The sequence below is a fragment of the Numenius arquata genome, chromosome 1, assembly GCF_964106895.1.
Source record: "Numenius arquata chromosome 1, bNumArq3.hap1.1, whole genome shotgun sequence".
NCBI lineage: Eukaryota > Metazoa > Chordata > Aves > Charadriiformes > Scolopacidae > Numenius > Numenius arquata.
In genome coordinates this window covers 38,375,095-38,401,596 of record NC_133576.1, presented here as the reverse complement: position 1 = coordinate 38,401,596, position 26,502 = coordinate 38,375,095, and the positions used below count along the sequence as shown (strand labels likewise).

Here is a 26,502-nt window from a genome sequence, read left to right as displayed (position 1 = left end):
TACAATGCCAGGTGCTTGTAGTAATGCAGAGACTGTTTTCACGCCTGTGATGCAGGGAATACTGTAGGTAGTTAGCACAGAGAAATAAAGGGCAGCGTGTATTTTTCTGTGCCCTTCACTGCTGGAATTACTGGGGAATGTTTTGGTGCCAAAAGACTTCCCCAGGAATTGTTCTGATTAACATAAAATCCCATTCTTCTAATAGATTAGTGACAATAATCAAAGGTAAAGTTCTGGCGGAATTCTTAAGTTCATAGTTTTCAATTACTAAGGCACATTTCAGTTCTAACGACACATCAAGTTGAATTCCAGCCTCATGAAGATGTAACAAGCTGCATCTGTCAAGCAGAGTTAAAAATACAGGGTGATTTAAGAACATTCAGAACATAAAACGGCTTTTCTGTTTCCACTTTTAATGAAAAAAATACTGTATGAATAGAAATGGAAGTATAACAAAGAATTTTCAGTTGTTCTAGGAAAATACAGGGATAAATAGAGCAAGTAAAACTAACGTTTTACTTGCAGGTTATTTGTATATCATGGAACTTCTGTCCCTACCTACAGCCACTTATGTTTCAAAACAGACCAGAAAATAAGAACATCATATTCTCACAGTGCTTTTACTGACATATTCTCAATTGAAACTATGATGGTTGTATTCATACCTTAATTTTTCATTTCCTGCATGTCAAAAAGTACAATTAAAAGATTCTCAACCTATCTTTATACTTGAGGAAGGAAAGTTTGATCTCGTTTCCTTTTAATTTCATAACTTGCAAATTATTACTGGCAGTACACTCATTTGATAAAAAATAATTATGTTACTTCAACTTTTAATGTGCAATTTCTCAGATTTTATACAATAATGTAAAGTTGATATGGGATAATAAAGTATAGTTTTTACCAATGAGGAGATCTGTTTTAAGATAACTTCCAAACACTTTAGGCATGAGGAAAATAATTTAAAAAATCTTCACCAAACTAAAATTAACATACATGTATTCCATATATTAACATTGTCCCTGCTGTATGCCTTAGTATGGTCCAAATTCCCAACACAGAGACTATTTATATCATTTTCTAGTGTGTCCATATCTTCTTAAATTGGAAGAAATATGTTTAGAAAAGAAACCTGATCTACTAGAACATATAATGGGGATAGATTAACTTCAATTATGTTACTTGAAATAAAATATCCATTATATAATGGATGAAATATCCATTATATTAAGCTACTGGCTGGCAAGCATTAAATCAAATATAGACTTCTACATACTCTGTATCTGTAGTAAAGTATTATAACATATTAAACAGACCTTTATTTTAAAATCTCTTTCCAGCACAGGATCAATTCTGTATTAACTGCCTCACATAAGCTAGTTGAGAGTTATGAGGACCCCTGTCTTTTTTGGTACTGTATTCTGAGCTTTTCCAGTTGCTCTACACACTGTGTCTGGGCCAGCTTCAGTGTTCGGTTCTCCTCTGTCAGTTCTGCGTATTCCTTAGCCAGCTGAGCAGCATCCATGCTTTCTTTTTCCACTTGTTCCAGCCTGGCAATCAGCTCCTTTCTGACGATTATGAAAAAAAACAAAAGATTAAAAATGGCATCATGCAAAAATTTGTCGTTGTGTGTTAGGTTAAAGCTGGACTATAGGGTGTTAACATGGTATTACTTGAGCTCTTGTGAAAAAAAAGCCTAGAAAATTAATTTGTTAGAGTCCTCCTTTTCCCTTTAAAAGATGAAGCTGCCAAAATCTCCAATAGGTTTCCTGTTCAGCAACCAAACCTGAAAAATGCTGAGGACCTTCAAGTTAACTCTCACTTCAGTAAGAGCTGAACATGCAGTTCATGGGGGAGAAGCAAGTTCCTGGAGCCGGCATGCTAATATTTTTCCTGGAGAATAACAATTTATTTTTCTCTTAATACATAACATATCTGAAAGAGAGTGAGGGGGTTTTGTTCGGCTGGTTAGCTTTACCAGTAAATTCTGAGAAGTATGCCTGGTTTCCTTTTCTCTGCTACAAAGAAAAATGATTCTGCTAAATACTAGGCACATTAATCTGAACTACATATATTGTTTCTATAATGTGTTTATGCTCAGACCTTAGCCCTACAGTTGAGGAAGAGCGATAGAGCTGCAAAGCTGACCCCTCCTGGTCTTTTTAAGAGCAGACACGGCAGGAGTCAAGCTGCTGCTTCTTCCTGGATGGAGTCACACAGCGCTCTGTATTCCCAAAGCTGGGCAGGAGCTGGAGTCTCCTGTATAGTATCAACTGAAATTACCTCAGCACAAGTTAAGATAAAAGAGGTCTTAAAACAAAACACACTGAAGGCATGAGTAACTCACAGGGTATCTAATCGCTCTCCACTTAGTTACCCAGCGGGCTAGTCTGGCCTCTGCTTTTTTTCCCCTTTAAGTCAAATCATTTACTCACCCCTGCTACAGGAAGTCTCTTCGAAAAGGTTCTTTTGATCATTCTATCTCAGAGATTAGTTAATCTTTAACTGTTCATAGCCCTGTGACTTTATTTCTCAGTCACGTCAAAACAATGCTTGTAGATCATCAGTGGGAAGATGTAATGCCTTCAAAGCGGATAGCTTTTGCTGCAGTCTTTAAAGGAGCCCTCTTGTCAAGCTTTCAGACAGGAAATTCTTGCTGATCGGTAATTCTATCGCCACAGGCCATGAAATGATAACATTTCAGTATTTGCTGATCACTTCCATTACTTATATCTACAAAACTGCCACTTACAGCAGCAAAATTGCAAGCACCCAGGTTTTGAAAAACACTTCTATCTGGCTGCCTTCTAGGATCAGTTTGATCATCCTCTATCTTTACTACAACTTTCAGCGATAGCAGTTTGCCCATGGTTTATCTGACTGTTTACAGTCACAGTTACTGGAGTTCAAGGAGTCACAAGTTAGAAGAGAGCCCTGGCATGCTCATTTCCCCTAACCGTGTTTCCCATTAAAAAAAAAAAAAAAAAAAAAAAAAAGGAAGAGTTAGCAGCCATTACAGCAACTTTAAAACATCTGAAAGTTGCAGTATATAGAAAACTTCTTGTACCTAAATATGGGGAGGTGGGGGGTGTGTGTGTGTGTTGCCAAGAAAGGTTGGACCAGATGATCCTTGAGAACCCTTCCAACCTGGTATTCTACGATTCTGTTAGCTTCTTTTTAAAACCACCGAGTTAATGCATAGCAGCTGTGCTGCAGAAAAGCCTCTTCTCTTTCCTTTCACCAGGTGAAAGGTATATTCAATCAGGTCTTCAAGGGAAAATATGGAGAGTGTATTTTCGTTCAGCAGAATTCTATTAACATTTGGCACAATATAGCTGTAAAAATTTTAAAAGCAGCAAGCCTTTAACAGATTCATTTCTCTTTGCTTAGGCCATGCTAGATCAACCAATTTTCAAATTAGCCAAGATGAACTGATCTTACTAGACAGTTTGATATTCCAGCTCCTATTAAGGGGACTATAGGCCACAAAGGAGAAATTGTGTGTATGCTTTAGAGGGTAAGAAATGCATTTAGGGATGAGATTTTCCAAGTCCAGCAGCTTCAATCACTTCAGTCTCTTAGGCTTCCTCTAGAAGACTTTAGTTTCTTGGGACCAAAACAGAGCTTCAGCAGTATTTCTTTGCAACTATTCTACTGGTGCAATGCTAGACTGAAGGATTAAAATAAGCTCTTTCAAATTACAGACTGTTGACTCAGAAGTGTTCCAAGAAAATTAATTAAGAATCATTCTTCCTTACTTTTGTAAAACTTACGAGGTTCTTAAAGTGACATGCAGTGAACACACTAATAAGTAATCAGCATCTTAAAAGCAGGTACACTTTTTCCACAGAGATGTTTAGTACATGTAAAAGAAAGGTACTAACTACTCTATTTGGACTTGAGCCAGGAGTGGCACAGACAGTGTGCAAACTCAGACAGCTCTATTAATGAATGTCAGTCCTGATTTGATAAGATGAGGCTATGTGCAGGCATGGCTTTCGTGCTGCTCTCCGGTAATACTCAAGCAGCACAGATAACTGTTTGTTTGGGTTTTTTTTTCCCTGGGATTTAGCTTTGCTATTAAAAAAATATAAATGCATTAAAATAAAAATATACTCATTGCTGTAGTCCACACTCTAGGGCCTCTCTCGCAGAAAGCAGTTTCCTTGCACTGAGGTAGTAAAATTGCCCACTTCTGAGTCAGCAGAACCTACTTATTCCCTTCCCATCAGGATCAACACCTGTTTACAGGGTAGGGTGATGTTTCAGGCAAATACTGCCAGCCTGCCACAGAGATCTAAAATTAGAGTACCAGGGAATTGCTAAATGTTATGAATGGTGTGGTTTACAAAGCTCACAAAAGGATGAGGACAGTAACTAACATTTGCTTCTGATCTAATCCAGTATTTGAACTTAGCTTCCAGAGGTTAAAGAACACCATACTGAGCCCTTGCACCATCTAGCCTTTGTTATGGATGCTTAATAAATAGATCTAGCACTGTGTAATCTGTGTTTTCTGTTAATGGTTACCCTGAGTTTAAATATTAACAGCATTGATAAGGTATTTTCTAAAATGGTGCTGAGGTACTTGAAGCTTTGAGTCAATCTGTATTGTACACTTTAAGTGTTCTTTTTTGAGGAGGGGTTTGGGTGGGAAAGGAAGATACGCATCATAAACCAATAAACCACAAGCCATACCAGAGCAGGAGAAAAACCCACCATGGTCTTAGGGAAATTATTTTTCTTGTCCTGGCCTTAATGACTCACGACGCAGAGAACAGAGTTCCTTTACATTAATATTCACAATTAATAAATACCAAGAAAAGTGACAGACAAAGCAGATAAATCTGTCTGGAGATAAGCACATTTGGAGATAGACTGGACTCAAGGAAAACAGCTTCCACAGTGCAAAGAGGCAGACTTGTCTTTCTCCCATGGTGAACAACCACATGCATCTGTGGTACTACACATTCCTTCCCAGCTAACATCTGTCTGTGTGTTCTGGTAGTCATAAGGTCATTTAGTCTTCCCATATTTGACATGGCTTTCACGTCAGGAGGAATCATGACAGCCTGTAAGGTAATTGCTGTCTGAGGAGACTGCCCTTGTGTGTTCAAAGTCTACTAATTACTTTTTAAAACAATGAGACAGCCTGTTTTAATGTAAATGAAAATATGTCTTGGATGCCAGCACATAAAAGGTCTGTAAGTACTCATCACTGCAATAGGGCAAGCTGAGGTTTCTCTTTGTATTAGAAAAGCTGTCTTTTTCACTATTTGGCAAGTAACACATATTTTGGATACATTTGAGATGATGAAAAATCAGGTCTGTAACAGGAAAAATTAAGATAAATGGTTGACTTTATGGTTGACACCAATCTTTTTCTGCAGTACCTGGAAGTCTGAAGTCTTGTCTCAACAGTGTAGGGAAAGACACTCCAAAATAGTGTACCTGGGGAAACCGTCTGGACTTGAGACCTTAGAAACAGTCCTATGGTCACAACAGCATGCTAAAGCATATGGAAGGATCCCACAAAATTAAGCAGACATCTCCACTGCATGTCTACTGTAATATGTGTAAAAGAAGGAAAAGAAATCGTATCTATGGCAAAGAAAAGGAGTGACCCTAAACCAGGTGGTGATCAAATGATATTTTCTGGAAAGTTATATTAGAATTGTCTGGGGGAGGAAAAAGAGAAAACCAGCCAGTGCTAAGAATATAAGATATAGCTAGCAACCATGGCAACTCTAATATTTAACTACATAATCCAGGGTCATTATCTAGTAATAGCAATATAACAAGTGCTCAAAATAACCAGCCATCCCATCCCTTTCACCCAAACTTAGATACCCAAAAACATCTGTTATGGAAATACATGTGTGTTTCTGGAACATAAATTAAATGACATTCTGTGACCTAAATGTGGTGTGTTCTCGCTTCCACACCCTTTCCTTTCTTTTCGATCATGTCTCCCATACCAAAGTGATTTTGTCCCAGTACTACACATTGCTGGCATAAATGGGAAGAGTTTGAGTAAAGACAGCAAACAAAGCTGTGACTGTTTATATTAGCAAAAAAATCTACCCAATGTTCTTTAAAATTCTTTCAATTTCTTGCTTCCCTTTGTCTTTTTTCCTGAGTAACTTCTTTTCCCCTTCTTACTTGCTTTGTCCTTTGATTTTCCCTTTTTTGGACCTGCAACTCTCCCTTCTCTCTCACATTTCCCATTTTCCTGTGAAATAGTTGTGGTCTTCTCTCCCACTCAAAGCCATATTCTCTTGCCATCTAAATTGCACACAAGAGAAAGTGGCAAATAAGCTTTGTTCTTGCCTTGATGAAAAGCAACCCTTGTCATTTTACACCGCTGCCTTTCTATACTTTGGCCATACTTGATCCTCATAGAATCATAGAATGGTTAGAGTTGGAAGGGATCTTAAAGATCATCTAGTTCCAACCCCCCTGCCATGGGCAGGGACACCTTCCGCTCAACCAGGTTCCTCAAAGCCCCATCCAGCCTGGCCTTAAACTTCCAGGGATGGGGCATTACAGTGAGAGACAAGTCAAGCTAAACAGAATTAAAAGCCTTTGAAAAGTTGCAAAAAATTAAATGTTTTTTACTATTTTAAAATAATGTTATTCAACTTTCTATTTCTTAAAGATGCTTCCTTTAGAAATATACCTGCGTGTATTATTTCATGTATAAAAGGTTACACTGAACTTTGCAGGTTGGAACAAAAATTGTTTTAAGTAGAATGAATACTATTCCATTTTTTATTTTACTAAATGCTCCAATACCTGTATGGACATTTATGTCAGGTTAACTTAACATTATTTCCTGCTCCTAGCCAACATATCAAAAATATTTGCTCAATCCATTTTCTGCTCTTTTCCTGACAATCGTCTTCGGTATTCTGTGTGCACAGTGTACCACCAGTAGGCACCTCAGGTGCAGACACTGCCAGGTGGATCTTTCACATTTTAATTCCACAGGTGGATCTGTGGAGAGGAAGTTTGGAGCACTGGCAGGGGTACCATCCAACAGCACTTCTGGTTGCCTTTGGTAAAAATGTATGCTGAAGAACACTGCACAAATTGTTTGTTCCCATTACAAGGGATGAAACTCTATCTTTGTCCATTTTATCAAAATAATATTTAAAAGAAATAGAAAATAGATAGCAGCTGTATTAGGCAACTGTGAATCTCTATTTTCATACATTCAATTTCAAATGTAGAAGAAGATAAAGACACCTGCAACAGGGCCAAATTTCAGAAAGCTGCAAACAGCATCTTTTCAATTTGATTATAACTGCTTTTGAGGCTAAAAGCTGTGCATCTCATCAGACTTTTTAGAAAAATCAAAGCATCCTTCCCTTTTCAGAATGGAATATTCAACATGCATGCCACTCCAGACATTGTAATCCACTCTTCTCCTCTTCATTTAGCACATGCTACCCCATAAACTTCCTTTAATTTTCAAACTGTAACTATTGAGGAGGTTTTTGATACAAATCAGTGATCCCTAGACCTAAACTCTCTTTGACTTCTTGCTTACTCCTTCACCTCCACACTTATACTCCCTTTATATCTAGTTTTATATAAATATTAAGGTTAATGTGTTCAGGTTGTGTATGTTTACATGTGTGTAAAGGTATATATATATATGTGTCCTAATTACTTTTTAATCCACCTTCAAACTTCATGCGGTGAAGAGGTCCCACTTAATTTCTGGAGGGTTTTATAAAAACAGACTGCCACAGAAAGGAAAGACCCCCCCCAAAGGGGAAAGGCACTATTGTCAGACCTCTAAAATACTACAAAATGGAGAATCTAACTGGAGGAACGAGTCATAAATAGTTCCCATCTGGAGGAAAAAAAATCCTTCAGTTGACACTTGCAGCTTTTTAAACCTCAAAATCAAATAACCACAGTGCACCAACCTGTTGGAAATTAAGCATCTTCAGTCCCAGTGCTTGTAGGACCACTTCTTCAGATTAAAGAGATTTGGAAGGTGGTGAAAGGTGCTGCACTGATATTTGTCATGTTTAGGCATTTCATAGCTACACAAAATGCGAATACTTAGGCCACAAATATGTAATTAGAAGGCACAAAAGAATCACAATAATATAATTCTATTTGTAGTCTTATTCAGCCACTCTTGTTTTAACATGTTTACTGGGGCATGAACTCTTCTATCCACAGAACAGGTTCAGCAAAGGTAGTACTGGTGGAGGCTTCCTCACATTGTTCCACTGTTGACATGGTGGAATGAAGGAAAATGCCAACCTGAAGCCCCTTAATTCATCCAGGATAACCAGTGCTGAGAGGCTGACTTCTGGGCTCAGAGGCTGGCTAGGATAGTTTTGAGCTCAGGTAAGGAATTTTGTGCGTGTATCTGCCATTTCCAAGAAGCAAAATACTTCTAGTTCAGCCAGTACCAGAGACTCCATAGATAAAGAAAAATGCATTCAAACAGTATTTTTCTTCATTCTAGTAAATGTAAATATATATATGTAAGTTTAGTTTTCAAGGCCTCCAAGCTTACTTCATAAATGTGCATAACTAATTCAGGGATATGTCAGTAATAATAATGCACTTATATTAGTAGACTCTAAAAACCAAACAATCTAAGGCTACCTTTTGAGTTTATACATTTAAAGTTAAGCACTTAAACAACTGTTTAATATTTTATATTCCGGTTGGATTTTCAGAGAAGACAAACACGCATGGTTTCCACTGAATTCACTTGGTTGCTAAATACACATGTAAGCATCTTATATTGGACAATCAAATTTGACAAATCATTGTAAAATTATTTGAATTAATTATCTTCTCTACATCTTTTAAAAAACACCCATTACTTTTGATTGGCCAAATTTAATTAATGATGAATCAAATGGGACAATGTAGTGTTAATCTCTTTTGGTTATTTTTTCTTCTTTTTTAATTTTTGTGCCAGTCTCTCAGCAACTCAGTGCCACGCAGGTCCTACAGTGGAAGGGGATTTGTAGTGGGAAACCTCAACTAGTTCAGACACTTTAGGCACCAGCCAACTGTATTGTGCCTGTAGCCATCAACCCTGATAAAGCCAAGCCTCGCTTTCTTGCCCTGCAAGAAATCTCTGGATTCAAGGAGATCTTTGGCTGTCTTACTTGTAAGACTACAAGTTTTACAACTGGATTCCACCACTTTCCCTCCCATCAGCTTGCTTCTGCAGCCGAAGACTCCCATGGATACTAACTTGGCTGAACTGCATGACCAGCTGTGCAAAGATTGCTATGAAACAGATACAGGGGTCCACGTTCTACTCAAAGCCCACCCTGCAAGAGAACTCTTTCAACCCCCGTTGCTGTATTACAAATACTCCTGTTCAAGCAGCATTTGGAAGAATGATGGTGCAGTCTTCATTTTCACAAGAAGTCTCAGAGATTGACACTGAGGTAACTCCCCCTGAGGAAGGCAACACTGCTTGAAGTTACCTTCAGTGTGAATGTGAAAATAAAAAAGCATTTGGAGAGAAAGTTTACTTAGCAGTAATTTTTATTCATTGGGTTTGGCTGTCTCTTAAGAACTTTCTCTACTCACCCTCCTTCTTCTCTCTGAATTTCTCTCTCAGGTTTCTTGTGGAAAGGGACTGAGAGTCACAGAGTGCACTTTGCCATTTATTAGTCATGCAAAGATGACAGCGGCATGAGTACAGGCCATAGACAAGAAAAAAAGACTCCAGCTTATAAACTTTGGATATGAAAACCTAAAATATCAATGTATATAGAGACAACGCACCTCACAGAAAAATTTTTACTAATATTGTCAAGTACTCTAACCCTAACTGAGGATCGATTATGTTCTTCATTAAAATGTGTAGATTTAAATTGAAAAATAATTCCCTAGAACTAAAAAAGTTTGCACCAGCTGAACTAGATTGTTATGTGACCTGGAGGCTCTCAGTGAAGGCTTTTAGGGACATCTGTACAACTGAGGGCCCAGAACTACGACAACTCTGTGTCCTCAGTGGCCTCAGTTGATCCTATGGACCAGTGGCCTATCTGTTGGGCTGTACTGTGACTGTCAGGCTGAGGTACAAGGTCAGAAAATATAACGTGAAACCCTCATGTTTAAAACAGGATTTTACAAAGAGAATATAAAACAGTAAATACTTCAGGAAAGTTACTCACTTTCTTTCTTCCAGTAGAGCAATTTCTTTCTTGACCTCATGGTATTCTTCTGCTATTTTGCAGTGCTGTTTGTACACCTGCATAGATTCCTTAGAGTCATGACAAGGAGGCAGCGGCTTTAAGAAAAGAAGAAGAAAAAAATATACTGCTTTCACATGAAATATTGGGAAAAACCACATATATTTTGAAAGATATAATATTTACCTTAGCTCCTGTGAGAATACTTAAAGAACTGTTTTTTCCCCTAACTGCAGGATACAGCCAAATATTCCTAGTGATGGCCTTTCCATGGAAGAGAAAAAAAACACACTTCCCTGCATAAGAATATGCATAAACGTTCAAACCTGATAAGGATTTTCAGAACTTTCCTTGTCAACTTTGCAAAGTATCCCTAAAGACTGTTCAAAGAAAGATTTCTCCCTTACCTCCCTCTTTTTCAGCTACAGTGATGTAAGAATGCTAAAGTTGATGCATTGGTCAGACCCATAATATGCATGAACCTGCTTTCACTGCAGAAACTGCAGCACTGAACAGAAGGGTAATTTGAGTGCAAACAAGCTCTTATTCTCCAATTCTGCAAGATGAGAAGAAAAGACATAAAAAGCTATTGACTAAACACTCCTTTTTTTTTTTTTTTTCATAGATGCAATACTTATTCCAGTTTATTACTAAATGGGACAGGACTGGGAATTGGGACACTGGGGCTGATTCTGCTGGACTCAACAGGAGTTATACTGCTAATGCCAATGCAGCCAAGATTTCATGATGGGTTCTATCCCACCAGTGCCTCAAGCTGTAAGGAGTTTGCTGAAGTTCATACCCAGTTTCTCTGCATCTCCATTTCCTGTAGAAGGGGATATACTTACTTAGCAGAAATGTTATGAGAATTAAATCAGCTATATTTGCAAAGTGTTTTAAATTTCTGAGAAGTGCAGGTGAGATTGAGTAGAAGGATGGCAGCCATTAGAAAAAAAATCAGATAAAAAAGACACAGTGAAGGCAAAGGCACTGTACCTCCTAACCTAAATACTGACATTATTGCAGCAAGATTTTAATTTTTTTTTCAATGCACACTGGAGGTAATACATATGGCAAATAAAATCACTCTGTCTTGGGACTCATATGAATTCCAACTAAGATCTTGAAAATACAGTTTGATTCAATGTCATTGCTTTTTGTTCCTTAAAAAGAATGCAACCTAATTCAGGCTTCAGGCTTGCCTGTCACATTTTGGCTAGAACACTTTCAGGAAGTGTAGTATTTTTAAGTTATTAGCCATGAATCAATTGACTGTAAATGAACTCCAAATAGCATGCTTGAGCCACCTGTTTGAAGCAAAAGGAAGCACTTAAAATAGTTCCTTTACTGTCCAGTTAAAGAACATCCAATTGCCTATCAAAATATAAGTAGGTTATTTTTTATTTCTTGTTGTCCTACTTCGACTCTTCTCTGTAGTATAATATTCCTTCAATGACATTGTTAGGAAAAGAAAAGCACAAGTCTCCAGACTTTTCCTGTTTAGGATCTTGTAAATCTTTATTTTAGCTAAAACGGAAATTTAAATTTCACTAACCATATTCAGAGACAAAGATTAAAAATACTTTTATCCAGGTGGCAGGGTAAGTTGGCTTCAGATGTGCCCCAATGCACAGATGTAAATAATGTATGGCCTTGCAGGTACTTGTAGATGGTATGTGGTTCCTCACTGAAATTTTAACACAGACACTCATTTTCCATGTTCTAAACGGGAAAATGCTTTGGCAGAATTATCTCACAGCACATATTTCTTTCTCCCTGAGCTTGGAGAATTTGGGAACCCAGGGAAAGAGCAGTTCATTCCTTGATGAATGTGGTCCTTAGGAAAGGGCTTTTAATTGCATTTCAATGTGGATGAGCAATAGCACCATTCATATAGCCACCCAAATAATGAGCATAAATTTAACAAGACAGAATATAGAAGTCTCAGTGCTCTAATCCAAGAATGCAAGGGTGAGCCAAAGTAGCATCTCTGGTATCTACCAGAGATCAGCAAACAACAAATGCGTCACAATGAAACAATTTTGATCAGTACCCAGAGGGGGGAGGGGGGGAGGCGGGGAGGAAAGTCCCCAAACAATGATACTTCAAAAGAAAAAGAAACACAACTTGCTTTTGCTTCCAACTTAGTTTGTGCATATCTAGCTGGTTTAAACCAGTTTAGAAATTAAAGCAGCATTCAGTTACTATATTCCAGCTTCCCACTCAAAAGATATATATAGAGAGCTAAAAATTATCTAGTCATGCTGAGACTTAGTATCTAATTCCCACTTAGAACCAGTTGCTGACTTTCAAACCCCTTCCTATCATTGTTTCCTCTTCAGTGTCATTTTTTCTTACATCGATATTTTATCGCTCAAAACGAACTTACAACAAAAGATACAATCAGTTTACTAATATTCTGTTCATACAATTCTTTTCAATCTTGTTTGATGCTGTTAAGCACTATATCAAGACCTTTTTAAATTTTGAGTGTATTTTCACTTTAAAATGTAAATTTTATTCTGTTTTTAAATGAGTGGATGACTGGACAATTTGGTTTGCTCTTTTGTAGTTTTGAAATTTCTAAGAAAGGTTTTGGAGATAGTACCTACAGTGTCCGTGAATAATGTCTGGCCAGCAGAACATGAAACAGACTTATGCATTCATTATTTAACAAGCACTTCAACTGCAATCACAAGAGAAAAATGGTGAGATACAAGTCTGCTTAGTTATTTGCTGCCCACCAGAAAATGCAAGCCAACAGAGAAATTATTTTACCCATGTCTAACAGCCTACTTTTTGGACATAAATAAGAGAGCAAAAAAAGAATTAGTGATACATCTGTTCCCACCATGAGAAATGTTTTCAGAAGGTGGCAGAGCAAACTTCTGAAAAACAAATGCAGAAACAGAAGCAAAACTTGCTTGTTCCAAAGCAGTATCTTCAACTAGCCAGCAGACATTTACAATATTAACATATTTCCACAGAAAAGAGAACAATAACAGACCAGTAACAGTTACTGGACTACCCCATGCTCACCTAAAAGGGAATGAGAGGAACCTGAAAAATCAGTGAGTCAAGTCCCCTGTTATCACAAGCAAATCCTGCAAATCACAGGCTTGCCCAGTTCTGTCATAGAAAAACTGAAGTCCCCGGCCTCAGTTTTAAGACTGGCCCAGAGCCTCACCAAGGATTAGAAACATTTTTTCATTTCCAATTTGGTTTTGTTGAAGACAGGTTGTATAGTCTTTTACTGTGCCATCTTTCATTCAAATGGTGGTTCTTTATCCTACCTCTTTTACCCCTGAGATGTACTTACAGAAGGTTTTCATATACTTTCCAAGACCTATGTCTCAGTAAAGCTGTATTTTTCTAAGGCATCCTAGATGAAATTTCCATTTGCCCTAGCTTATCCAAGCAGTCTTTCCCTGCTCTCCATTCCACCTGGAATGACTTTGTTGAATGCCTGTGGCCAGGCCATGGGAAGTGTTGCAGATGATACCTTGATGCCATTCCCATAGCAGAAAAAAGAACTGGAATTCCCAGTAGAAAGCACTTTTTATCCATTAAGTCTGTGTAGTATTTTTTTGGTAAGAGTTTGCTAGTTTACCCAGGTGACTAATTACAAGGCCTTAATAAAGTTCAACTTGTAGTATATGTTTTTTTCACTCAGAAGCCAGCAGCCATACTTTAATTTCTCCTTAGAACAGCCTGAGCTTGTTACTTCATGAAGTATCTTGCCTGTTGATAAATTAATATATATAAAAGCATACCTGCTACATAAGCAAAAAACACCCCTGCCAAAGAAAGTTATATTTAATGGCAACAGTTGCTACTTTTAATCCTGCTTATTTCAGGCTTCAGTGTCATCCACCCTCATTTTCCTGTGCTGGCAAAATATGTGCACACAGCATCTGATTTTGTTCACAAAGCTAGTACAAAAGCTACAGTTTTTAGTCCTACTAGTGGTCTGTCCTGCTATGCCTGATTTTCAACAAAGTCTGATTTTTCCTTATATTTTGTTGAAACTCACTGTGACATTGACAAACTTTCTACAGAATCCAGCAAGTAGACACTAAGATATCCTGCTATAGACTATTCTGTAACTGCACCCAGGTATGTACATATTTACAAGACATATGCACTAGTTATTTAAATTTTTGTTTGGAATCCAAATATGAAAGATGTTGGAAGATGATATGCAAAGGCAGTTCATAAAAAGAAAAAAGGAGCCTAAGTGTTTCTGCCTGTTTTTTAAGACAGGTTGAAGGAGCTATTCTAATTAAAATCTTTGCTGTGGGACACAAAAAGACAGTTTTCAGTAATTTTTTTGCTTCACTCACATGACGAAGTGCATTTTGCCTTGCCATATGAATATCAGCATTCCATATCCACAAAAGTTGTATAGTTCATAGTGTCACCCAAGTGTTCAAAAACTTTAAAACAATTTAATTTTTAATTCACCTTTGTGTCGTGGTTTCGGCCGAATTTACCAAAACCAGACTGATAGATGGCCCTTCCCCCCACTTCTCCCCCCTCCCAAAAGAGGAGAGAGGAGGAGAAAGAGATAAGGAGATTCAGAAGTTTAGAATGAACTAAACTACTTTAATGAAGAATTAATATTAAAATAAAAATAAAGAAGAAAATAATGAAATAGATACAATATATACAAAACCGTATCAAGCTCCCAGGATGACAGTCACGTCACCGGCAGGCACTGGGGAAGTCCCAGACTGGACTCAGCGATGGATGGGAACCAGATTCCAGCTCTGGAGTCAGGAACACATGGATCGGGATCAAAGGCAGATGAACAGACAGAGTCCTCTCTGGACGTCGGCCATCGCAGGAAGGAGCTGACCCTTTGATCCCTCAGCTTTTATACTGAGCATGGGGCAGATGGGGTGGAATACCCCAGTTGGTCAGGTTTGGGTCACCTGTCCTGTCCACTCCTCCCCACTGATGTGACCCCTCTACGTTTTTTCCATTTCCGACCCTCTAATGGGGCAAATAACGAAATGGGCTGACCTTGGTTGTTATAGCAATAAGTATAAGCAAGGGCCTCCCTGCATACCATTCCTTGGCATGGAGCACAAACATTGGTCTTATCATTCTGAGAACGAGCAATTTTCTCCACAATATGCCATTAATTTCAGAGAGTTAAACGAGACCTAGCTAGGATGTAAAGTTCCAGAACAGAAAATTGGTTCAGTTTTACTTCAAACCAGGACACTTTGTTTGCATTTATTTTTTGGTTCTACTGTGAGGAAAAAATCAAAACTTTTTCAGAAAAGTCTGAAGTTTAAAGAAAAAACTGTATCATGCAATTTTGGCAGCTAAGCATGTGGACTCACCTAGAAGGCAGTCTTTAGCACTGGTCTAATTAAAGAGTGGTGTCTCACATTTCCTAAATTTGTAATTTTCAGCTAAACTATTCTGGAAAACCAGAAAGTTCAGTGCCAATATTTTGCATGTGGCCCATCTTCATTATATGGCCTTGTCTACACTTCCATGATGGAAGAAACCACGTTATTCCAAGCAAAAGTGACAGCTGCACAATGCAGCTACCTTTCTTGTTGCACAACTAGAACTCTTCAACCAATTTCAGATATCTAGTCTGTGATATAGCTATGATATAGCTAGTCTAGTCTAGTTTTACTATGAAAGCAAGCAGTTCACTTTCCTCCAAACAATTCAGGTCAACTGGATGAGAGCAACTGAGAGTTTTGTTTTCCTTTCCTGAGAGATTTTCCATTCTTTTCTAACCTTAGTATGATGCTCTGACTTCGTAAACACCCATATCTTACATAATCTAAGATAAGATCATAGTTATCAGAGCAGCATTACAGGACACTTATCAAGTTCATAAGCAATCAAATCTAATTATAGAGTACCACAGTACTCTAGGAATTATCTTGGAATTTAATACATATTAAAAAATATAGCATACCCTTTAAAAAAAGGGTATACTTTTGGACTTTCTAAAATAATTTGTATGTGTCTAACAAGAGTCTTGGCAGTCAGCAGAAGCAATAATTCCATTATTAAAGTTCCAGAGTAAACAAGGTTTCTGCTAAATGCTTGTATCACACACAACAAACTGTTCCTTTGATAATATTTTCATTGTGTCTTTTGTATAGACATTTCCCACTAAAGCATGTAAACCTACCCCTTGACTTAACAAACTGATATCATAAATAGCTGGTGCCTTTTCTCTGTTGCAGCAATTTTACAGTCATCTAACTCAATTGATCTCAACAGATTTGCAAGGCAAAATATGACATAAGTGCCTCTCTCAAGCTCACGATTTCATGAGAAGAATTACAGAACAACCTATGCATCCGTATGTGACTTGTGTTCTTCCCTCTTCAGGATCAAACTCCCACCTGGAAGAAAGAATTTGAGGGAGAAGAGGGAGACGAACTGAGCAAGCCACAGGAAATACTGGAACAGGACAGACAGCACACAGGGCATAGTAATGCGGGTACTTAACACTAGATACCTTCCTCTATATTCGGTGACCCAAACAACAAGGCCTTAGATGCTGATGTAGGTGTCTAAAAATAGCAGATAACCCGTAGTAGAGTGTCTGTCAGAGGGGCCACCACCCACTATGCAGCTAATCAAGGAAGCGCCTTCCAAGGCCGAGTCCAACTTTTACACCAGACAAAGGTTAAGGTTTCCCAATAACAAACTGACAAATGTATCAAGCCTACCCTTGCTGCAGTACCCACCACATTGCTCACACAAGGGCAGGGGGGGGAGAAAATGATACTGAAGCCCAAATAAGCAAGTGCTTTATCCTCATTCAAAGTGTTGCTCATCAGTGGGAAGAGAATAATTTCCAATGCTGCAAACAAAAGGAATTGAAATCAAGAAGTTTGTTAACATGAGCTTTGTTTTGCTGGTAGCATACCAGGAACTTCTTTGTAGTTTTTTTAATAATAAAGCTGCAAGACAGTGGGCTTTTCCTGCATATGGCTTAAACTGCTCTGTTCTCAAATGTAGGGCTTTTGTGTCTTATTGACCACACATTAATTATTTTCTTAAAAAAAAACAAAACAAAACAAAACAAAAAACAAGACTTTTGAGATAGAAAAGAATTGATATTATTTTCTTACAAATTGCTTCTTGGAATTTCTTCCTCTCAGAGTAGTAGAAAAACATAACATTCAAAAGAGTAGTTGGAAAAAAAAATTTTTGGTCTTATCCTAGCTAGTAGATCAGAACACCAGCCTGATCATTTTTATTCTTCAGAAAGAAGCCATAACTTTCAACTAGCATCATCCTCTAGCAAGAGTCCTGATAGAGAGTTAGCTATTTGCAGTTAGTCTCCTAGAAATACCTTGTCTCCAGCCAATCCTACCTCTACTTCTGTAAAGTTGGCACGGGTGCTTGGACAGCAGGGTTTATTACCCTGTCAGGGGGAGGCTGCACTGAACTTTGCCCTGCCATCGGATACTGGTGCCCAGTGAGTAGGTATGGTAGGATCGTGGTAGGAAAAGTGGGAACACTAGGTAATTCTGCTCAAACAGCCAAGTTGTCTGCCAAGGCCTAACATAGAAGGACAAGGGCTTGCAGCCTAAAACAGAGGTGCAAATTGCTTGGTACTCAGGCTGTGGTCTGCTGCCTGCATGCACAGAATTCTAAGGCTCTGATTTTCCAAGTCACTCGGTGAACTTACATAGCTTTCAATCTGATTTCAGAATCCAGGGCTGACATACCCTCAGCAGTTTGGATAATAGCAATTTAAAAAAGTAATTAATAAGAAAACGTAACTAGGTAAATTATAACTTTGTTACAGTTATTGCTTGTTTGAAATTTTAAAGCAGTATAAACATAACATGATTACATTAAATAATAACTTTAAGCTGTGATCCAAAAGGACAAAAGCAAGAAAATTCAAGTCTTCATTCCTAAAGCTAAATATGCTGTTACCTCTGCATCAGCTCAGAATCTGTGTTGACTTAACTGCCTCTGGTTGAACATAAAGGCATCTAAATATAAATATGCACATAAGCTTGAAAAGGTAAAGGATGAAGCACTAGCACTAACGTTATACTTTTGAGTGGTTGAGTCAGCCAGATAGTCCTCATAAGTTTTCCTTTCAACTACCTCAATATTAACAAAAAAAGTTTCTGAAGGATAATGAAAAGAACATAGTCTGAATCAAAGCCTTTGATTGTTTCTTTGAATTTGTTACCATATTGAGATCATCAGAGTAAAGGAAGGTTCTCTTGAAAAAAATGTCAGGTACTTAACAGACCAAGAGGGTGTACTTAGTCGAATTGCTCTAGTGCGTACTTAAAAAACTTTTACTGAAGGGCTATTATAACAAGCAGCGTTGAATGCTTCCAGAGGAGCAATTTCAGTCTAACATGAAATTACACATTTAAAGTGCATTGTATGTTCCAGAAATGGGTCATAAAAGTCCTAATAAAAAAATCATCACTTGGCCTGTAAAATACCTACATCTAGCACTAGTAATTTTGTTTTTATGTACCAGCAGCAATGATAATCATACTTTGCTCTTTTACAGCAGTCTTCACCCACTGATCTCAATGCTCTTTAACAAAAAGGTAAAAATTATTAACCGTATTTCAGAGATGAGCAGAGGGATGAAGCAACTTCTCCAGGATCACACAATGTGTCACTGACAGAGCTGGAACCAGAATACAGGTTTTTTACCTTCAATTCAGTGCTTCAGCCACAAAACAATATTGCTTTTCTCAAATTGAATGCTTCTGAGGGAAAAAAATATCAATCAATCATCTTTGCTGCACTAGAAGATTGGTGGAATAAAAAGGCCAACATACTTTCAGCCCAAATCTTAGGTTGCTATTCATTCCTTTAATCTTCCCTAGTTGTGCCTAAGGAACCTGCCCCTATTCTCAGGATCAGAGCGATAGAGCAAGAAGGGTATCTGTCATTCGCCATTCCTTCCTCAGTCATCCTTTTGATGAGAGCAGTAGGAGAGAAAAGTCAGTCCTTTAAGTCAGCAGCCCTCCAATGTTGTCTCATAGTTGATGGGGACAGGAAGGATGACATCATTGGACAACACGGTCTGCTAATGCCTTTCTCAATTTACACTCAGGAAACAACTGCCTTCGTATTGAAATATCAGAGGAAGTCTAAATGCTCCTGGGAAACAGATGATCTGAAGTAGTTTACAAAAGCCAACAAACACTCCAGAACCGCCACAGAGGAAAGGGAAATAATCCCTGGATACAAAACTGGCTCTGTGCCTGGTGAACCATGGAGTTGCCATCAACTGCCGTCTGATTATCCGGTATATCAGGGCTCTGTTGTGCTATATTGACAAATCGGACCAGTCACAAAAGGATTCACCACTTTTATCCCGTGCTGTCTGCAGACACCATTAGGGTTGCCGGCTATGCAGCATGAACTAGAGCAACTTTGTGGAGGCTGTCATCAATCCTGATGACTGGCTTTAGTTATCCAAGATTAGAGATAAGATGGCACTACAGAATAACACCTTTGCATTCTCTTGCAATGCTTCAGAGAAAGCTGATCATACTGGTCTTAGTAGAGCCTGTAGGCATGAGAATAAAATATACCTGGCTCATTCCTTCTCCCATCAAAACCACAAGAACTCTCTCCACTGCAGTGCAGCACTACATGCTGTGTTTTGCACAGGAGTTATAAAAAAATTTTAAAAGCAGCTGAGATTGTTAAAATAGTCATTTCCCTGCAATTGGATTAAAAATGTCAAATCAATTTTTCTGCAGATCTAGAAAAGACAATATTTTCTTCTATGGAAATATACTCTTATTAAATGTTAATATGTTAGAGAAGCACCACTGAAAACTTTCATCTTAGTGTAACAACCAGAGGTTTTTTATCATAACATATATAGTGAATGTGAAGTAGAACTGTAGTTAAAAAATAAAGTTTACCTGCAGCTGCTGATCTAGTTCTGGAAATGCCAAAGGGAAGTTTTCAGAGGAAGCATCATCTAAAAGGTAAACAAGATGTTAAAAGTCAATGTCTACCAAAAAGAGCATTTCAAATGATCTGTTTAATGTAGTTCTACATAGCTTATATTCACAATAATATTGGGATCCCACAAACACCTCCACGTCTGCTTATCTTTCTACTCTTGAGATACCTTAATAGACTCCTTGAAAACAGTAATGTGTTGGCAATAAGAAAATGTTTAGGTGCTGGAAAGACAGAAAGCCTATTTCATACTGCAGTGATTAAGAAACAAAACAAAGCCAGTTAGCACAGTAGGACATGTGATAATTTAATAAAAACAATAAATCTAAACAATCTTTCTTCCTGAGCTCTCCATTACACTGCAAAGTAAAGAACCTTCTGAGGACAGCATCCTTACTACCAAAGAGTTCATCATTTGAATGAAAGGAAAGATATCTTCCCCGTCATAATACAGTGACTTACCAGGGCTAAACCAACAACAGTAGAAACCTTTTCTCCCACCACAAGAACATACAAACTAGCCTGGCAACCCTGGAACTAGAAGACTGTTACCTACACAGATGTGATTAGAATGGGGAAAGCACCACAAATTTCTCCATACTGCAAAGAAATGTCTTTACTCTAACCTGTACATAACAATCTTTATGGGCTAGAGTTAGCTCATTCATAACAACAAGCCAAACTGTGTTTTTATTTATTTCTTTATTTTTAGTACGGGCTTCCAGCAAAGGTGGGACAGGCTGTGCCAGTTACGTCAGTGTTGTGATGTGGACACCTGCCCACTAGTAGTTGGACTGAGATCAGAAATATGAATCATACTTGGTAGCGTCACAGCTAGACACTGCAATATTTCTTTCTCAGTGACTTTCACACTATCCTTTTTGCATTGGATTGTGATGACTGTTTATGCATCTTACTACAGGTTACAAGAGGTGAAGAGAAGGTTACTATTAGCTAGCTTACAGAGTCAGTTATTTGTAATGTGTCAAAATTAAACAAGGATGGCTCTCATAGGAGAAAATTGCTAACATAGGTCAGATCCTGCAACCTGCTCTATGCTGGCAAACTTGTACCCTACAATAAAACCCCAATAAAATTAAGAGGACCACATCACAGCAAAGCAGGATTCTGAATATTCTTAAAAAGTACGGACTAGGATTTAAAGTATTTGTCAAATACTTGTCATTTCTTTATCCTGCTCTCAGTGGTCATACAGCAAAGTAGGTTAGGGGGGAAAAGTAAAATAAGTCACCTTGTGCTATGAAGAATATGAAGAATAAATATACTGGCTAACATACAATCAGGGCCTTACTTTAACTAACGTAGTTAGAGCTGGGGACCTCTAGGGAGGGATGCCCAGAGAAGAAAAAAAAAAAAAAAAAAGTGATAGAGAGGGCAAAACCAAAAGCTTTTGAACTTCCTCAGGAAACAAAAAGTCCTGTATTTTCATGGGGGAGGGGTCTTGCCAGTATTATCAAAAGGCCATACCTGCGCCTCCCCACTTCATTTTTCACACTATGTCACAAACATGTCCATTCTGGAAAATACTTAAATTGCTTTAATTGTATAGAATTGTATCACGCTGCTATGCAAGTGTTTACCTTTAATTTGCTGTTGCTTTCTTGTACAATATTTAAAAATAGACTAATATTCTAAAAGAAGAAAGATGAATCATATGGCAAGGCTAAAAGGAAGGATGGAATAGGACTCAGTCCGCCTAGGGGTACAGCTGCTCTACAAATATTTGGCTGAATAGCTGTTAAATATTCTGACAGAGATATTGGACCAGAGTCGTGGACAGCAGTTAAGCTGCTATTTGTTTTGACAATTCCACCAGCACAATTTTTGGTGCAGTAGCTTTAAGGAGGGATCTCAAACATTTTTAACTTAAGAAAAGCAAAGCAAAAGCAACCCCAAGAATTTTAAAGAAACTTCAGCCAATAATTACTTTTTCAATGCATCGGCTAGTAACAAGAAAACAAAACTAATGCAGTCAGAATATTAGAAAATACATTGGATTGTCTTCAGAAAAGAACCAGTAAAAAAAGTGTTTGGAAATACTTTAAAAATTACGGACTAGAGAGAGAAATTACTATAGAGGAAATCCTTTCAATAAACAGATGTTCCCTGCTTATTTTTTGAACTCAAGTGACTGAGTCAATGGTACTAAAAATAGAACATACTGGTATCCTAACCATTATGGCATACCATAGTACATTTTATAATGGGCCTGCCCTAGCATCTATTGAACAGCTGCTAGGGTTTTTTTTAGTTATGCTGGTTTAAGACTTGTTTAAATCATCATCTGATGTGCAGAACATCATTAAGAAAAGTTGGGGACTTCAGCAGTTTGAAATTTTTCTGAGTTCCTAATTCTCTTATGCTCCTTTGAAGTTTTCAGCTGAAGCATCCAGTTTACAAAAAATAACAGAAATCCTCAGACCTACCTGCAATCTTTTTTCCCCACAGAAAGAACAACAAAAAACTTTCCCCACAGCTTCCAGTGAAATAAATTACTGCATCAGGTCAGTCTGTATTTCACTGTTTTCAAAGTAACAACCACAACAATAACAACAAAAATCACCTTGTAAAAATGGAACATGTTTAGATTTCACACAAGGGGAAAGCAAATGACAGCAGTTATTTGGCTCCTGAAACTTATTTGAGAATGTTTTCAGAAAGTCAAGAGGAATGATAAACTCTTTCATTTTCTTCCAAAGAATCACTATTGCCCTTACAAGCTTGAGTACTAGGTGTTATGCAGGAGATCAGACAAAATCACATTGGCTTCTAGCCTTAAAAATCTATGACTCTGAAAATCAGAAACATTGAAAATGCCTGAAATGTCAAAGGAAATGTTCTGAAGATCAAAACACTCTCATAACTATCTCCTTATCTGTCTGTATTTGTTCTTTTCTATTCTACATCTCCTTAACTAGACAATAGAATTCAGAAATATCTCTTTTTCTCTTTTTATCAATTTATTATCATTATTTAATGAGTTCCTAGATTGTTATAAGGAATCACTGATATAATCAAAGACACCCCCCTTTATAAAAAAGTTAGTGGCTTTTCTGTACCACAAAACCCTGAAAATAACTAGGCTGATTATTCACCAGATACAAACAGCATCTCACCCCTGTGGTCACTATTTTACTGCTCCCTTCCCTGTCACTTGTAAAGAAAAAGGATTTATAATTCAAGATGGTTGTTGAAAACATATTTTGTTTAAAAATAAAAATATAAAAAAAACAGAGACTGCAGCTTGCTGCACCTGAAAATGAGTCAAGATTCTGGTCAAAACAGAACAAGAAAGGAGGAAAAACATACATGTAATTGCTATGGCCATCCCAGCAAACTCAACAGCACGAACCTGTGATGTGAAAGAGTCAGATCAGGGACTTAATCACAGCCACCTAAGTTAAAGTACCTGTTGCGTGATTTCTAAATGACCCTTTGAAGGTCTATATTTAAAAGTGCACTAAAGGTAAAGACCTGTACCCTGATTACAAGATATACACACATAGAGTTGATGTTTTTTTTTAGCCAAAGACTTGGTTCATGTGTATGGAATAGTTTGACTTTCATGGTTGTTTCATCAGGTTCATACATTTGCTTTGCTTGTTACTAAAAACTCGTTATAACAGAGAGCATCTGAGGGAGGGTCTCTGGGGAAATCACTTCCTCCTTTTGCTTTCCATCAACTGAGCTGAGACAAAGTACCCTTCTATGTCAGAGCCAGCTCTCTGACCATTCCTACAGCAAAACTAACAACATAACAAAAGAACAAGCTCCCTAAGCATGCTGCCCAGCCAACGCACCTTCGTGCTGAAATGGTGTGATGGGCAGCTTTGTGTAAGGACAGCAAGTCTAAGCTGCTCAGCCTTCACTGCCTAGGTGAGCTCTTGTCTCTCTACTGACAGCACCTGTTAATACCTGTTAATACAAATGTATTGTGTGGTAGAGATCCACACAAGCCATCTGATTTAGAAGACTGTATTAAGACTGCTTGTCTCCATACAAAAGGCTTACTGTTTATCAGTGATGTCCTCATGCATTCAGTCCCCTGCTATAGGCTAATGTTGCACATTTGAGAATGAATCATGTCTTCTGGAAGGCTTCAATTATTTAATCATGTTCTGGCTTTCTGGAGATTCTAATAGCCCAGATCTCCATGATGTAGACGAACAAGCAAAATCCCTCACTTTTGGCTGTCTGACTGACACAATGTCTGGTACAATGAAGTGTAACACCCCAGTCTCTTCCTATATGGCTGCTCCACTTAGCTGAGCTGTGGGCTATGGGTAATAGTTAATGAATAAATACTTCAAGAACAACATCTGATTTACTTGCAGTATAAAATCACAAATTACAGTTTCTCTAGGATCTTCACAAAGATAGACAGAAATAGAACATAAAAATTTAAATGTGTTGAAAGCACATTAATGTTGCTAAATCAAGCAACTCAAAATTTAGGAAATGCCAATCACAGCTCTGCTTCCTTGAGTAACTGAGTTATGATCCAGTCTTTAATTATACAATCAGGTACTATTTTTTTCTCCTATATGCGTGGGCAAGTGTATTCAGATCTCTTCCTCCTAAATTAAAGAATTAAATTGGTAACATAAGTAGGCTGTTATCCTGTAAGTGGATCAGCCCTCACACAGGAAAAGTGCTCGAACTCAACTGCAAGCACTGCAACTCGCAGCCGGACAACACTGGAAAACTGTGTATCGGGTCCAGTCTTGGCCCTAGGAGGGTGGTGAGATCCAGCAGCTCCAGCCCTGGTTACTGACAGATAAGCATAGACTCATCGAATTCGTCCTGGAAGGCTGTGTGGCTAAGTGACTGCGACTTGGCACTGCCGCGCGAAGCTCCCGGGCTTCTATTCACAGCCCTGCCTGACATGACCTTACACAACCTCGCAGTTACCTCACTTGTAAAATAGTGGGGAATGGTCACTGCCTGACCCAGGAATAGGCTATGAAGGCTTGCTCAATAATAAGAGTTGTGGACCTCCCCAAAATAGAAATGGCCCATAACAGAAATCGTAAGAGCAAAACTCTCCTACTCCATATACCTTCATCTAAGCCTAAAGCATCCTCTGAGGAATGCACAGATACTATTGTGCTGAGAGTATCTCACCTAAGTTCCTGTCTAATTTCCCAAAAATCAAGCCACTTACTTGAGGTTGGGTGTAGATTTAGGAAACTAGCTTTGTAAATTTTAGCCATATATTTTACCAATCTTCACTGGTTTTCAATCAATACATTATCTGCTGGAAAGCCTCTGTTGCCATTGCAACAAAAATGAGGATGGATTAGGGATTTGAAGGTTGCTACTGAAGAAGCAACCATTGCAAAACAGTCTTGCATGATCAACTATCAATGCAAAAAATTCTTCATGACCACAAGGATAACAAAGGCATTAAAGGAGTAAATAAGTAATTTGTTATGCTTGCAAAAATATTACACTGTTCCACTGTCTGTCAGTTTTATTAGAAGATTTATGGTTTGCCTTTGTTATCAGTGATTCTTCTGGAGAGTGCTATCAGAGGTAGACTAATTTCAAACAAAAGAAATTACTTAAAATTTCAAACCCAGTCATTTATCACCACATGTCACTGGCAGAACCTTTCAGCTAGATTCAAGCTTTTATTCTAGGAGGGAAGGTGAAGTGATGTTTACCTATGAACCTTCCCTTAGAACTATTACACAAAACAAATCCACTTGTTTAAATTTAATACAGTTCCTCTTATAATCATTGTATCTTAATATGTTCGGTAAATAAGAGTTAGTGATATGAATTAGGACAAATTGAATTCATTGATTTAATTAAAATGATGTTGATAAACTACAACAAACTTTCTATTTGGGAACACTAATTTAAATTTTGGAACACCATATTCACTTTAACTTGCATTAGTTTCCAAGTGATATAAGATAGGCTGAATAATATGATAAAATGTTTCAAATTCATTAATTTAAAACGGTATCTTAAGTCAAACTGGTGCATTACGGTGTGCAGACACACCCCGGGGAACCTATGTTTGATGCCATCTTAGTGAACTTGAGTGAAAGAGCCAAACATAGATATCTATATATACAGGAATAAGAGATACACAATAAAACTGTCTTCTTATATAGCACCCGCTGATGGGCTGCTCCTGAGACTTTTAAGGAACTGGTTAGCTTACTTTCACATTAAAAATACTGCAGAAAGCTGGTCAGGATTTCAGTCATCAGGTGTTGACTGACAAATAATATAACATAATTAAATTATTTCTTGTACACTCAGGCTAAGCCAGCTCCGATCTTGTAGGTCAGTTAACACAAAGTAATCTCTTCTCATGAGT

General features: G+C 37.9%; 1 protein-coding gene across 3 annotated transcripts in view; it reads right to left on the bottom strand.

Annotated features, from left to right (window-relative positions):
- Nucleotides 1-406: 406 nt before the first annotated feature.
- MAP3K7CL (MAP3K7 C-terminal like) overlaps nucleotides 407-26,502 on the bottom strand; it is a 31,817-nt gene continuing 5,721 nt past the window's right edge. For all 3 annotated transcript variants that reach the window (XM_074148813.1, XM_074148805.1, XM_074148797.1), the window contains 3 exons: nucleotides 20,105-20,163; nucleotides 10,173-10,288; nucleotides 407-1,568 (listed from right to left, as the gene is read on the bottom strand). In XM_074148813.1, the coding sequence (XP_074004914.1) occupies nucleotides 1,388-1,568; nucleotides 10,173-10,288; nucleotides 20,105-20,163 (356 nt within the window). In that variant the 3' untranslated portion in view covers nucleotides 407-1,387. The remainder of the gene's footprint in view (nucleotides 1,569-10,172; nucleotides 10,289-20,104; nucleotides 20,164-26,502) is intronic.